Source organism: Eimeria mitis, genomic scaffold (genome assembly GCF_000499745.2).
Source record: "Eimeria mitis Houghton genomic scaffold, Emh_scaff41, whole genome shotgun sequence".
Taxonomy (NCBI): domain Eukaryota; phylum Apicomplexa; class Conoidasida; order Eucoccidiorida; family Eimeriidae; genus Eimeria; species Eimeria mitis.
In genome coordinates, this window is record NW_013572427.1 from 30641 (window position 1) to 46205 (window position 15565).

The 15565-nt window shown below is 50.5% G+C and overlaps 3 protein-coding genes across 3 annotated transcripts; all 3 read left to right on the plus strand.

The window, feature by feature from the left end:
* Positions 1 to 1272: 1272 nt before the first annotated feature.
* EMH_0042020 (phospholipase/carboxylesterase domain containing protein, putative) lies at positions 1273 to 3731 on the plus strand (the record flags this gene model as incomplete). The annotated part of the gene is made up of 9 exons (XM_013499213.1): positions 1273 to 1351; positions 1500 to 1544; positions 1690 to 1752; positions 1838 to 1960; positions 2183 to 2261; positions 2397 to 2568; positions 2799 to 2903; positions 3153 to 3266; positions 3480 to 3731. The coding sequence occupies 9 exons, from the start codon at positions 1273 to 1275 to the stop codon at positions 3729 to 3731; spliced, it is 1032 nt and encodes a 343-aa protein (XP_013354667.1).
* Positions 3732 to 5060: 1329 nt separating this feature from the next.
* Positions 5061 to 11964, plus strand: EMH_0042130 (uncharacterized protein; the record flags this gene model as incomplete). Its single annotated transcript, XM_013499214.1, has 9 exons — positions 5061 to 5130; positions 5266 to 5319; positions 5480 to 5608; positions 5727 to 5850; positions 6040 to 7265; positions 7377 to 8090; positions 8223 to 8590; positions 8753 to 10863; positions 11049 to 11964. The coding sequence occupies 9 exons, from the start codon at positions 5061 to 5063 to the stop codon at positions 11962 to 11964; spliced, it is 5712 nt and encodes a 1903-aa protein (XP_013354668.1).
* A 1511-nt stretch (positions 11965 to 13475) lies between these two features.
* On the plus strand, positions 13476 to 15107 carry EMH_0042240 (uncharacterized protein; the record flags this gene model as incomplete). Its single annotated transcript, XM_013499215.1, has 1 exon — positions 13476 to 15107. One exon carries the CDS (start codon positions 13476 to 13478, stop codon positions 15105 to 15107), a length of 1632 nt encoding a protein of 543 aa, XP_013354669.1.
* Between the last annotated feature and the right edge of the window lie 458 nt (positions 15108 to 15565).

Here is a 15565-nt window from a genome sequence, read left to right on the forward strand (position 1 = left end):
GCCTGAAGAGGAGTTGACCTGATACGAATTGCAACGCGTCTTGCTGCAACCAGCCGTGCAATGCAACTCCCCATGGATGCACAACCACGCCGCTACTGCTGCATCCACCCACTCTCTAGACAACTGCTCAGCACTTACTCGGCCCTCAACTGCCAGCCTGCACTCAAACATGAAGGCACAGGCCAACTTCACAAAGATAATGCTACACACTATTCTGCAACCCGTGCCGCGGAAGAAGCCCCACATGCATCCGTAAGCCTGTTCTCTAATGGATGCGCCGCCCCATCAGCAAATATTACTCGCAGATCCACCCACACCGGCACAGTGTTCCTGTTCACTCACATGTCAACCATAGCCTCAGGGGTTGGGTACATGTCTGAGCAAAATCTGAACTAGGAACGAATTCTGTAGATCTCCACGCAACGAATAAGCAAAGCATGCACCTGGTTTGATAGGAGGTTTCCTGCAGGCATCATCGCTCACACCCGCCAAGGGACATCGTCGTGGGAGGTTGCCTGGAAATAGCCGTATGACCAACTAATTCGTCCCTTTGGTTAACGAAAAACATTTTGAATTCAAGAAGTGTGACCAATGTATTGCGGAAAATAACGGAGATATGAAGAAGAGCGCTTCCATGCAATGCAGTCAGTGAGTGGCTGCGGTGTTCAAACGCGGGAGACCGAAGGGGACATGGGGCAGCCGCCACTTCCAGGCTCCCATACCAAAGCAGAGCAGGAGGACACCGCAACGAGTTAAATTGTTTATTATGTTAGCCCAGGGGCATCTGATTAATTAGATAACTACTACAGTGTCCAACATATTAAGACGAGCAATTATGCGACGCCATGCAATCCCTTGAGGTTTCTGAGGTCCAGGGGCACAGGCGGCTATTTTAACTTCGGAGTTGTCACTGTGCATTTGTTCATATGTGCTCCAAAAGGGATGCGGTAGACGTAAGGCTGCTTTGGAACTGAGGGGGTCCCGTTTCCACGCGCAACGCGTGCGTGTCACATGCACTACGCGAACGCCCCTCAGCGCCGGCTGCAACAGTCGTGTCATTTTATTGTTTGCGCAACCAAAAAAAGCGGCGGTGCCCCCATCAGAAACAACCACAAGTCTGGACTAGCACACGGTGGCCCCTCAGAAAAATCATCCGGCAACCAGCGGGTTCAAAGGGACCGCGGTTGAGGAAGTTAAAGGGAGAGGGAACAACGGTATGCTGCAGCACATATCAGTGAAGCGGGTGCGCGTTTTCAAGTAGCAGAACCCCAGATGTCCTCCTGGTGGAGCCTGGCCGCCATTCTCACCCGCGCGGCCTGGGTCGGCGGCTTCCTCCTGTCGGCTGTTGTTGGTAAGCTTAGTGCCTCATGTCTGCCCATCGTTGCTATCACAGTGCTGCGTCTAGTAAAAGTCTGTATAGCGTGATTTATCACCTTGAATGACGCGATTGTGGGTAAGCTGGCGGTGTCAGTATTGTTTCAACGGGTGTGCGCATGCAGGCGTGCTGTGGTTCTTCCAAGAAAAGCTCGTCTTCTACCCTGCAAGTACTGAAAGTGCACCCGCTTGCCCTTCGCTAGAAGTAGTCATCATTTGAACAATTGGGGAACTCTCCGCAGTGAGAGTTTTCTTGTCCGGCGGAGATCCGCAGTTCTGTTTGCAGCAGCACTTGTGCTGTGTTCGTGCATGCAGTTCCTAAAGGCTATGAGACGCCAGATAAAAACCCAAAGGGGCTACATCATCCGGGAGAAAGAAGTGAGACTTGCAGGCGAAACTGGAACCTTCTTTCTCCGCCTTTTTCAGGGCTTGCCTGTTTCTAGGATGTTTGCGTGCGCTGCAGATTTGCCGTTTGACGATGTCTACATTAGAACCAGCGACGGCTTGACCCTTCATGGTTGGCTTCTGCGTCAGCCAAACGCTCTGAAGGTACCCACCTTCCTTTACTTCCACGGGAATGCCGGCAGTAAGCGAACTTATCCGCTGACCCACGTCCTTTATACGCTGGTGACAAACGCTCCGTTGTGCCGAACTCGTTCCATATTATTTAGCTGCTTCACCACTTGAGTGTTCTGGGAGTTCCGAATGGATTCGCGCTTTCATCTTTTTTCAATGAACGTTTTCATCCCCATTGTGCACTCCAGATTCCAAAGTTTAGTCCTTTTTGTTTATCTCAACGTGTTTGCAGACATCGGATTTCGTCTTCCCAACTTGGAGCTGATGTTCCGCATGGTTGGCGTAAATATACTGATCGTGTCATATAGAGGGTGAGCGCAAATTCATGTGCAGAGGCCTAGGTTTCTTGAACGGGAAATAGCGTACCAACTAGCGTTACCCCACTATTTTCTTATCCGTCGCACATCATGTTTTTCTCCGCCTGAGTGGTATGCTTTTGCTTGTAGGTATGGTTACAGTGAAGGTTCACCCACCGAGGAAGGCGTTTATACGGACGCGGAGGCGGCCTTGGATTTCATTTTGGAAAATGGGACTGTCAACAACAAGGATATTTTTGTCTTCGGTCGCAGCATTGGGGGTGCGGTGGCAATAGAACTCGCGAAACGCAGAAGCAATGAGGTACAAAGTTCTTAGCTTTTATGCACGAGTATAACGACGTGCTCTGAGCACTGTGCTGGGTTGTTGCTCATGTTAAGCTTGCCATTTGCTGCTCAAGGCATTGTGGATATAAGCGTGCTGGAGCTGCACAGCCATTATCTAGACAGTAGTTGCGAATGCGCTTCTGTCTGTCCATGGTTGCACTAGCTAGCTGATCCACTGCCCCTGCATCTACGTCAATTTTCCCGCAGCTGAAGGGCATCGTGGTGGAGAACACGTTTACGTCGCTGCTGGAGATGCTCTACATTGTCTTCCCTTTCTTGAGCCCATTCAACCTGCTGGTGAAGGCCGTGCAGGTGAATTCGATTTTCTGCCCCTTGCTTCCACAGAATTAGTTCGCAAAACTTTTGAATCGTACTTCACTGGGAGGTTGGGCACTCAGTTTCTTATGCCGCAGCTGTCGCTAGGGGGGATGCTTCGGAAATCAAAACTGTTGTCGCTGTTTTAGGTATCCTAGGCACCCTTTGTGAGTGCGCCGTGCTGCTTCACATAAAAGGGAGCGGTAGAAATGTGTGCAGGGCGCTCTGCTTGTGTTTGTGTTGCAGCGGATGTACATGTTAAACGACGAGAAAGTTCGCACATTGGTTCTACCTGTTTTATTCATTTCGGGGCGCCGAGATACACTCGTCCCTCCGTCGCACATGGACGTGCTATACAGCGTAATTCCGCACCTAGTTCGGTCACACTCTTGTTTGGGGCAGCTTATTGATACATATATTGGTCAAGGTTGCTTCTTAATTTCGTTTTGTATCACTATCTGCTGCCTGGCGCATTGGCACTGTTGGTCGCGGGGTGGGTCCGTGATTGCTTGCTTTCTTTGTAACAAACACGTCTGAACGGTATGTGCGGATTGCTTGATTTGCGTCTGACAGACATGCGGTGCTCGCATAAAGATGCGAGAGGACGTTGAAAATGGAGATCACAACGACACGTGGGAAGTCGGGGGTCAAAGTTACTACAATAGGCTTCGCGAGTTTGTCCAGGTGGCACTTTCGGAATCGTCGTCTTCTGAAGTCGGCCCCCACTGCGGAACCCATTCAACCATCAGCGATGCGTCAACAAATGTCTCATTGAGACAGCTGCGGCCAACTTCCTCCGTAACTGAGGAGGCTTTGTGCAAGTAATCGCTCGGGAGCTGCTGTTTCGCCGACAACGTTACGTCACATGTATCAATCCATTGTTCACTGGTGGGACAGCAGTTGCCAGCAATCACATCGGTCTGTGTACTTGTTTTTGTTTTATGAAATGCCTGCTGAAAATATCGTGGCGATCACTATGAAAAGTTAGCAACCGTCACTTGAATGAAGACCATCTTCAACAAACACCTATGGAATAATATAATTTGCATGTAGCAGCTCCCGCCAAGGCACAGCTGTGTGCCTCCTTACTGCGGCATCGAGTTATTTTTGAAGCATTCGATATCGATCGTCCGGAGAACACTGCTCCAATGTGTTCTCCCAAGCTGGTGCAGCAGTTGGATGCCTGTGATAGAAGAGGAATTTTATCGTTTCCGGCAGGAAGCTCACTAGACACAACGGTAGCTCTTATATGTTACCGTCTCAGAAGCGGAAAGTGTAGAGTGTTGCAGTCTGAGGGCTAGCTGCTCCCCAAGCTCGACGAATACGGGCCACGTGGGGTTTGCAGAGGCCCCTTTTGGCTTGAAGACACTGCACATGGAGATTGAATGCATCTCCACTGTGTTTCTTTGACGCTATTGTTTATTTATTATTGCCTTGTGCCCTTTAAGGTGTACTTTTCAAATACCACTGCCCCATCCGTCGTGTAAGTGTACCACTTCGCGGGCGTTCGTACGCTTAGGGCTCGGATCCACCACAGCACAGGAGGAATATAGGCCACTGATCAAAGAAGCAGCAAGATGTGCCTTTATGAGTGAACGCGAGATCATCAGCTGGATGCTGAGATATGAACTGTTCGGAGACTGAAGCTTCGCAAAATCAAACAGAGTACTAGCAGAAGCAGAGCGACCTCACATATGCGACCGCATGCTGAGCGCGAGGCTTGACGAATGGTCCAGCCCCTGTAACTACTCACGAGCACAGGAGCAGCCTGTGTCTAACTCGTCTAAAACATCCTCCCCTTCTCAATTTTGGTTTAATTAGCTGTAGACAATGAGTATGCTGCAGTTATGGCTCGCAACATAACCGCTGTCTACCTGCCATTTGAAACAAAACCAAACGGTGGGCGGGCGGCTACTTGGGAGTCGTGATTTCCTCTGAAAGCATTGCACCGTCCGTTCCTATTGAAGTTTCAACATCTTATTTATATTTGTCTATTCTTTCGGGTGCCGTCAAGGAGGGGACGGGGAGGAAGCCCAGCATGGTTTCTGCACGCCAGTCGTTGACTCACGGTTGCTGGCGGCGGTTGGGGCCGTAGTAGACGAAAGTCATTGAAATATCCGTTCCCTTCTTTCCTCTTAGTTCCTTATCGTGAAGATGGACTCTCAGGACTCAACCCTAGTTGGTCGCTCCCTAAAGGGAGGTGGTACAATGCAACAGTACGCAGGTGGGGGGTGCCGGCAAATGCCCACTTGGAACTCTGTTGAGAGGAATGCATGCAGCGCGCGCCTGCAATTTCTTTGTTTTGTCGTTGAGACCATAATGTCGGCCCCTCTAGCCTGACTTTGTGTTTTGCTTTCAGAGGCATTTCGGCGGACGACTACGAGAGTCAAGGTCGACCCCCGTGCTGCAGCCAGTGGGACCGCGCACGAACGTTTGTAGACAAAAGTGTATTCATTGTTTTCTGTTTAGTCTGTTCTGTCACTGTGTCTGCTAGTCCTCCTCCTTAAGGGCCAAACACTTAGGGTTTATGGCCACTAGACCGGCCTGCCGCTGACGATATCTGTGCGTTGCAGCGACAATGCCGCAAGAGAACTCCACTGCCCAATCTAATTTCCCTGTAGATGGAACTGGCCACTTGCTACAGGGGAGTTGGAACTCACCCACAAAATTCGACCGCCTGCGAGATCTCAGCTTGCTCACAGGTCAGTGGGCTGTCACCCTGCATACGTGGCTTCCAGGCATATGAATCTAGCGAACAAAAGCCCCTCCACTCACCCTAAATTCTACACTCGCCTATAGATGTACATGCTGTGTTTTTAGAGAGAGATGAAGCAGAAGTGTTTCCTCCACTCCGCCAGGAGATCACGTATACACTTCCTACACCGCCAGCCACACAAGAGACAGAACCGGAATTTTGGCACCCTACAAATCCATCCACCATCGCGTGGGTTCTTCTTCCGTCGGCCAGGTTTTGTTTGGCTCTTCCGTTTCTCCTTGCCTCTAGAGCTTTTTCAAATCGTTTGAGATACGCGTAGTGCTAGAGTTATTGATCGAGCTTGTTCCGCCGTCTTGGGCTGCGTGCCTCGCTCCCCCATTCCGTTCCTTTTGTGCTTTCATTGGTGCGCGTTTGCAGTGCCAGAAGACACCCAGTTGCAGAAACTTTCCTCGGGGGTGATACCCTTCCAAGGCAGTTGATCTCTCGGTTGAATGCCAGCGACGTACGCCTTCTTGCTGGAGAGACGGAACAGCTCACAGCTCCCTTTGTGAGAGTGGAAGGAACATCTGAAAAATACCGTTTCTTTCCGGCATCTGAGGAATTGCCTTTATCTGGTCTCTGGCACGATCCTCCCCTTTTTAGTGACGCTGGAAAGGGTCAAACCGCCTTAAAGTTCAAGCCGAAGGAGCCGTTGGGAACTACGAACAGCAACACAAGATCGTTACCGCCGGATCCTTCGGGACTTCCGATGGTCCCCCCACGCCCTATATCGCTGTCTGAGCAGCAAGTTAAAACAGCACCAAGAGCGGCAATGCAGTACACACCGGAAGACATAACAGTCTATCCAGGAGGAATCCCAGTGGAGAATGTAGTAGACATCCAGGAAAAAGCCCTTTTTAAGTCGTTCGAACAGCTTTCTCAAGACTCGGTCGTTGAAAATCTCATGCTTGAAGCGGTGAGACCAGGGTTCAAAAGGGGGGCGATACAGCAACTCCAGCAGCCTACTGACATGCAATGGAGGGAGCAGCAGCACTGGGAGAAAACGAGAGCAAAGAAGGCAGAAGGAGAGGCGGTAGTTCCGGCTGAGCCACCTACGAAAACCGAGAGGGCAGCGCAAACGAGCGGCAAGAAGGTTACATTTGATTTACCAAGCTCTTCTTCACCGCAGCAGATGAGTTCCAGTGGAACGAACTACGCCGAGGGCGAGCTAGAGCAACTAACGGAACGTCTCCATCAGATCCAGCACGCGAACCAATCTCATGAGACTCAAAAACGAGCAGACGTTAGCGGCGTCGTGCCGGGGTCAGCATCTGATGGGCTGTTGAAGGGTACCCACGAGTCTACCGGTGATACGTTCGTGAACGAGCTCATATCACGGTGTTCTTTAAAGTTGAGAACTCTGAGTGGCGACACAAAGTTTTCTTCAGTCGAGCCCAAGCCTCGCAACTCGACTGTTGCGCCTAAAGAGATAACTCGCCCTTCTCGCTTGTTAAAAGACATCGAGGCTGTAGAGATCCGCAGGAACCAGAGGGGCGGAAGCAAACCGGGGGTAGAGGGAAACCGTTCAGGACAGCATAAAGCCGGTTCCACCCTTTATTTGCCGCAGCCGACGGAAGAACCGATATCTCTTAAATGCTCAAAAGGTATGCAAGGACTACGGGCACTTAGGGGAAGACCACGCGTTCGCTCCCCCCAATCCATGCCAAAAGCAGATCTTGTTTGTCTCTCACGGTCTCTCCTGCCCGCGTCTTCAGACGTGGACGAAGAGTCTTTTGTAAGTGAAGAAGAAGCAGTTGAACACATTCATGACACTGTCATTGATCCTATGGATAAACCGTCCTATGAGGTATATCACAGCACGCCTACACCACCGGAAGACCTTGTCGACGCAACCCCGACTTTGGATGAGCTGACACGAAACTTCCTGCCCACCACAGGGTACCCTCATGATGCGAACAACAACGACTACCCTGCTGCAGTCCCTGCGTTTGTTTCCCGCCTATCAAAATCTCGAGATAGCCGAATGTCAGTGCCACCTGCCGCAGCAGTTCTGCATGCCATCCCGAAAGAGTCGGACGCTTGTTCAATAGTTCAGGCAATGCCTACGGATCCGCGGTCGGGGGCTTCCCAAATCACGGAAGTTGCGCTTGCAAACATGAGTGGGAAAGAAATTAGGAACGTTGAGGAGCTTGTGGCTGGTGGATTTGTTGCACTCCAACGCCAGACACACAAGTTAGATTACAGGAACCCATGGGAAGACGATAAGCTGCACCTCAAGATGATTGTGAATGAACCGATCCACGCCAGAGACCCACTATTCGCGGAGAGACAGAATGAACTCCTAAACAAGTGGAAATATCCGGCAAACGAAATTTCACCCGGTTATTACATTAAAGAGGCAAATCTGGAGGACGTCCGCCAGGCGATCCTCGCCAACAAACAGAAGCGTTCCATATTTGACCTCCAAAGTAAGTGATGGCACTTGCGACAGTTCGAACAGGGGTCCCGTAGCTGCTAGTTGCTGCTCAAGTGGAAGAAGGGTGGCAGCAGGCTAGAGCAATTTATGTAGCAATATTGTACGTGTGTACCGTGCATGACAGAGGCCCTTAGGGAGGCGAAGGAGCACGAAGAAGAGGAACTTCGAAAACGCCGGGAAGCGGAAGATGCCGAGATTGCAAAGCGTTTACGAGAAGGCCATGAGCGGGAGCAGGCTGCTGCGGCCAACGTAGAACAACAGCAGCCGCAGCCTGACGGCGCGCCTGCTGAACCGGCAGGAGCTATAGAGACAACACAAGAACAGCCCTCAGAAACTGTTGAGCAGGCACAAACCGTTGAACAGCTTAAGAAGGCTTACCGAAAGCTCCGGAAGATGGGGAATGCAGAAGACATAGAAGAGATGAAGCGCATCAAAAAGCAAATAGCTGAACTCACAGGACGCAAGAAGAAGGCGGAAGCTCATTTGAAAACGGTATGTGTGTTCTGTCTGCTTGTTCACTTCAAATGACGTTTATCAGGGAATAAACTCTATACGTGAAACATCTTCTGGACCCGAGACCGCTGCGCAACTTGCACAGTGTATACTGGTTCAGGATAAGCATTTTTGTGAACGCTGTTGCGGCTTGGCGCTCAGGGACGTCGGGAGGCACTAGCCCCCTCACCGGACACTGAGCAACCAACATGGAAAACAGACGAACAAGTCGAAGACGAAAAAAGAAAAGAGCGAGTCAGGGAAATGCTGAAAACGCAACAAAGGGGGGCAGCAGGCATGCTGGCGAAGGTCATAGAAGGAAGAGGCATCGAAGTCCCGGAAGAAGATGAAGACGAGAGTCCGGGAGAGGAGGACGAAGAGGAGAGTCAAGACGAGGATGATCAAAGTGCGGACGAAGAAGCAGATAGCCAAATCAGCAGCTATGACGGCACGATTTCGTCGGGCTCAGTGAGTAGCTACGAGTCCACAGAACATCCCATCTTCCAACGTTCCGAATACTCTGCCTTGGAGTATCAGGCCGTCCCTGAGTCTCTGCAAGAATGGTTGAAGCTCCCCGTCGACTACTGCGGCAGGATGCTTTTAGAGAGCAGCCAAGCGACTACGCTGCATCCACGCAAGTTTGGGACTCGTGTATTGCCAGCCATGCGAAGTAGAGCCAGTGGGCTGAAAGAGCAGATTCGGATGTTCCTTATGTTGGAAGCAAGAGGACCCGTAATTCTGGTTTACTGTTCACCGGAACATGTCCCTAAGAAGAGGTTATTTAATTTCTCTGCTATCTGTAGCAAGGCAAAAACTTCTGAGGCATCTGAAGTGTCCCCCCAAGAGTGGAAATACCTATGTGCTGTCGCTTTGGATAACACTGGAGAAGTACAGGATGTCGACATGATGGGCGGCGGTTCCGCCGCACCATACAAAGCCATCAAAATAAACGCGCGCATTGTTCAAGATACAACAGCTCCTCCATCGGAAGCAGATTTAGCATCCTTCACCAGGGAGCAGCTCGCTTTGCGTGATAAAGCGTATTTCAGTGGGTTTCTCAGTGCGGACACAGACACCGAAACAGCGGAGTGGCTAACGGTTTTCAATGGGCGCAAGGCATTCTATCGCTATCTTTCTGCATGTATGGATGCCTCTAAGACACCCATGCTTCCAGTTGTGGCAAGTCTTTGGAGTCCTGGCCCCAGAGAAATTGTACTTCAAGGCGTGCCCTATCACAAGGAAGTAGACAAGGCTATTTTTGCTTCCTTGAAGGTGTCCTATTTGGATTCTTTGTGCTGCGGGTGGAGAGGCATGGACGCAGAAGGTCTAGAAGCATCCTTGCAGAACGTTGCATGCAGAGTGAGAACGCTGGATCTGACGGCGAACTTGTTTGGCTCCACCGTGCTGGCATGGCTGGGTTGCCTCTGCAGTAAACTAAGAGTTTCTCACCTTTGCCTTGCAGAGAACAACGTTGCTGGAGATTCAACGGCAGCCCAGGGTATTGCAAATCTCATGGCAGAACCAGATCCTGTATGTCTGGACTTGAGGCGCACAGCCATTGTGGACGAGGACTGTCATCTCATCGCCAGGGAGCTGGAGAACTCCATGCAGCCGGGCCTCGTGCCCAAGATGGTTAACGTTGGAGAAAACGATATATCGGTGGAGGGCTTGAAGGCGCTTGCTGCAGCTGTGGTCAAAACACTGCCCCGCTTCAAGGTCCTGTGCCTTCCCAACATACCTGCACTTGGCACCGAAACACTGCAAAACGTTCTCAAAGAAGTGCCACAGATGCGAACGGCGCAGCTCTCTAGGGACCATCCATGTTTTCCTTTCCGCTCGCTAAACGAAATGGAATTGCCAGAAAGGTGCCTGTCGTTGCCTGCCGTATTTAGCGGTAGGCTGTTTGTCGAAGTCGATAGGCATGCCTCGAGCCCTCCCGGGAAGCTGGCAACCACAACTCTTTTTCTGGCATTCTTTGAGGTCAGGGGCCCAGCTCTTCTGCGGTATTCCACTCCGCCAAGACCCAAACCAAACGCTGCCACGGCAAGCAAACGCCCACCTGGGGCGCCACTCGGAACCCTTGCTCGTTCTTTTGGGGACGGACTGGAGGGCATCTTCTTAACGTCTGTTTCATTAACAGCTTCAAGGCTTACTGTGAAAGGCAAAAAGATTCTCTCGAGCGACTTGGTATCCAGGGACAGTTCTGAGACTTGGGTGCTCCAGGGAGAGTCTGAAGATTACATACGGGAATGGTTTAGAGTGCTTAGAATCAGGTGAGCTGATATGCGGAAGCTTATTGCATTTGACCTCTTCAGCATTGTAAAAGCGAAACGGTACTGGTGTAGAGTGCAAAATAGCCCGAACATCTCGGCAACGAAGCAGTGGCGTGGTTTGATAAGTGGTTTTGCTCTGTTGTGAAACGTCTGACAAATTTTATGCCTATATATGTGTGATGCAGACAAGCAGGTGTAGCGTGTGACAGCATTGGGAGGAGTTCCAATGAGGCGCTCCACCCTGGCGTGGGCCAGTACTGCAGTAGCTGTTTCAGACGAAGCCTTGAACTGGGTGGTCGCCGGTTGGCCCCAGGACAGTTTGCTCGCTTGTTTAAGGCAGTTTCGACAGATTTCCGTCTCAAAAGTGTCGATATGAGCAATATGGAATTGGACGTTGAGGCGTTACAGAACTTCCCAGAAGTTGCTTTCTGCAAAAGTGAACTCACTCTCCTTGATCTGTCATTCAACAATATAACACCTCAAGGTGACATGTCCAACGTAATTGCCTTCTGTGGCAGCGCAAAGAACTGCGCTTGCTTGGTGCTAGACGGAAATCCGCTCGGAAATACTGAAGCAACCGCAGGCTTTGTCTTCAAGCTCCTGGAGTGCCGGGTTCAGAATTTGTGTCTCAATGCATGCGGCCTTGGGGATACATTTGCTGAAGCCTTGACCAAACAGATAGCAACTGAACCCAAGCGGTTCCCCTTTATCACCGCCTTGGAACTCCAAACAAACTCTATATCTGTGGACTGCATGAAAAATTTGCTGGATGTCTTAATAAGTCGCTGTCCTGGTCTGTTGAAGCTCAGTCTTTACGGCAACGGATTTGATAATATTGGGCCATTTATTCGCCGCCTAGCAATCGATTACACCAAGACCCATCGTGACACTCCAACTCGAAAGGTCACTTACTGCCGCCGCCAGGCTAAGAAACCGAATACTGTCGTCCCACGCAACCCAGAGGCGACTCCGTCTTCAGACAAGTCGGCTCCTGCAGCTGCTCAACCGACAACAGCAATCAATTCTGCCCTTCCTCCAGCTAAGGCCGCTACGACGACAAGTCAGGGCTCCACCCCAAAACCTGCTGTTCAAAGCGCTTGATAGCACCAGAAGTATCGCCTCCCAGACATGCACTGGTTGCTTCAATATCATGTTTGTGGTTATGCTGCTCGGTGGTTTAAACGAGCCTCCGATGACCAAAGCTGGTAGCTGACACCATGGAACCTTGGCAAATTCAGCATCGCATGTAATTTAATCAGTGAGAGCAGACCACTGCAGAAAGCGAAAAGCCTATCGCGCTATTCAAATCGATGAGCTTTCGTGGGTCTGAACACATTTTTACCTTGGCTTGGCGGTAACTCCACTGAGCCTGGCATGCGCAGTGCGCAGTGATAGAACTTGTGGCATCATTTTCCTGGGACGATGCGTCCTGAACTGCCGACTGTTTAACATTTTTGCGGCTACTTAGTTACACATAAAACGGCATTTTGGCATATGATTCCATGCAAGGGCACGCACTGCCCTGGTATTCCGTCGCATATCCCCTTCATTGCTTCCATATATATATATATATATATATATATATATATATATATATATATATATATATATATCTGTGTGTGTATGTGTGTGTGTGTGTGTGTGTGTGTGTGAGCAACCTGAACTTCCTTCCTGCCCTTGTGTATACGATTTGTTTATTACTTTGTATCGTAAGAAGATATCTTTCGCATTCGTGCCTGTCGCCGAGCGCTCATGCCGTACACCAGCACGATATCCTCTCGAACAAAATTCTGGACGTATGTGCTTCATCAGCAGCCGAGCTTCGGAATAGAAGCAGCAAAGTTCAAGAGAAAGGGGTTGGCTTTCCACCCTTCTGGTTTAGAAGGCTTCCGTGAAGGCCTGGCGGTGGGGACCTGACATGTTACATGCCCAGCAAACTTATTGCATTTGTAGTGTGATTGGTGGCATCGTTTGCTGTCGCTTCTACGGTAAAGGTCTTTTGTGTGGGGGATTATAGGCGGAAGAGCTGTATGGGTCGGCACGAACGGTGTAGCGTTCCAGCGTGTCGCTTTACTACTATACTAGATTGGATAGCTATTAGAAGATATGGAGCTGGGTTCGGTCGTACATCACGCATCGTCAGGGCACGCGCATGGGTACTCCTAGCTGCTACAAAGTGACTCCAAAGTAAAGTTGTCGAAACTTGGTACAACTGGTTCTCCTTGGGGAGGACCCGTGTGAGCTGTGGGATGCTTCTTCTGACTGTTGAGTGGCAAGCAGTTGCGGTTAGGATCGTTCTATAGGCTTTGCAGGGGTGAATTATATCTGTAGTAAAAAGGTATTTCGTTTAAAATGGTATTCACCGGGATTTGAAAAGTTTAGATGCGTCATTATAGACATTCGGCGGAGAAAGGCAAGGAGCGGTTGTTGATAGACGCGGTCACCTTCCGGCGCCCCCCGCCGAGACGGTCACCTGTCGGCGGCAGCGGACTGGAAGTGGGCAACTGTGGAGCTGCATTTTTCTCCGGAAAAGAGCAATTGCCTTCACTTTTTGTTAACAGGTATAATTTTGGGGTTTGTAACCGATTTATCACCTCGTATACACGTACACAATGACCCGCCTTATGTTGGCGGCGCTCGCCGCCTCCGCGGCGGTTTTCACGGTTGAGACGGTTTCTGCAGCCTTCATGCATCCAGTTAGCGACGGGAAAGGAACTCCTATGTATTCCAAATCCAAAGGGCCTCCTCCTCCACAGGAGATTTGCCAGACAATTCCAGTCCAAGTGGACTCAGTTTGCTTCGAAAATGTTCCCTTCAAGGAGGCATACGTCTGCCCTCAGGTAGTCGAGAAACAGGTGTGCGATAAGGTACCAGTGGAGGTTGCTGACACCTGCTACAAGCCCACAAACGCCTTGGAGGCCTACGATTGCAAGAAAGAGGTGAAGAAGGAAGAGTGCAAAATGGTGCCTAAACAGTGCTTCAAGACCATCACCGAGCAGGAGGAGTACGGCTGCGAAGAGGAGCAGTGTGAGACCGTTGTCAAGAGGATTCCTCAGACTTGTTTTAAAAAGAAGAACTCTAAGGAGAATTACCCGTGCATGAAGCACAAGAAGCAGAAGGTTTGTCAGGAGGTTCCCCAAGAGTATGAGAGCACTTGCTTCCGCGAGGAAAGCCAGCAAGAGCTGGTCCCCTGCAAAGGCAAAGAGGAGGCTGCAGCAGTGAGCTTCGAGGAGAAATGCACCATGGGGATGCAGGAGGTTGAGACCACCTGCGAGAAACAGGTAATGGCCCAGCAGGAGTACCCATGCACGAAAAGAGAAAAACGCAGGGACTGCGAAGTTGTGCCTCAGAAGGTGACAGAAATGTGTGAGGAGATAGTGGAGGAACAGAAGCCTTACAAATGCAAGAAAAAACAGATGACCCAGAAGTGCAAGATGGAGAACGTCAGTGTTCCCGCGACGTGCGAGAAGAAGAAAGGTGACAAAACCGAGTATTACGAATGTGAAAAGAAGGTGAAGCAAGAGGTGTGCAAAGACGTTGAGGAGAACGTCGAGGCAGTCTGCTATCAGCTTGTCTCCTCCAAGCAGCCGGTCCCATGCAAAAAGAAGAAGATGGGAGAAGTATGCGTAGACAGGGAAGTTGAGGTGCCCAGCACTTGCTTTAGGGAGGTTCCCGTAATGGAACCGTATCCGTGCATGAAGAAGATAGATGTGCCTAACTGCGTCAAGATCCCGATGTGCCCTCGGTTCCACACCCAGAAGAAGGCGTATCCTTGCATGGAAACAAAGATGAAACAGGAATGCCATGTCGAGGAGGTACCTTATGAGGACACTTGCTCTCGGAGCTTCACCGAGGAGGTGCCGTACGATTGTAGCAAAGAAGTCAAATCTAAAGAATGCAAAATGGTGCCCAAAGTCTGCAAGAGGAAGGTCTCACGTGACGTCGCGTTCGAATGCAACGAGAGGGTTTGTGAGAAGGTCTCACAACCGCAAGTCTGCTACAGAAAAGTTAAAGGCAAAGAGGCATACCCCTGCACCCGCACGGAGTACAAAGAACAGTGCCACATGCAGCAGCAGGTCATCAGCAAGACATGCTACAGCCAGGGCATGAAACCCCAGCAGTACCCGTGCAAGGAGACGAAGTATGAAACTATCTGCAAACAGGTGCAACCGAAGGCCGCAATGGTTATCCCTGCCCCTACCCCTGTGAAGAAAGAGAAGGAGAAGAAGGCCAAGAAGCTCTAAACCCATAGATATATGCTTGATACGCATGCGTTTTAAGCTGCATAGCCATCTGAGCTTGCCGTCTTTCTGTCTGCGTTCCCTTCATTTCTTCCCCTTGGCAAAGACCGCCATGGATCCATGCATGCTACTGTACACGCCAGGACACTTCACCTGTTGCTGCTCTTCGTTTCGCCTACTTTTTGCGTCAGCAACAGTGCCTAAACTCCCTCAGGTGTGCATACACTGTTCAATGCGGACTGGCCAGCTGCACCTGCAATTAGCTGTGCCACCGGGGCAGCGTTTGCAATTCACTCTTCCGCAGTCCAACGGAAGGCATCCACAAGCGAAGCGCAAATCGCTACAACTTTAGCTAAGACTATTTGGAGACAGATAAAGGGAAGGAAGACAAAGGAACGGCGAGGGAAAACAGATGCAGAGAGGAGTCACTATGTCATCGGCAGATATATCAGAAACCCAAA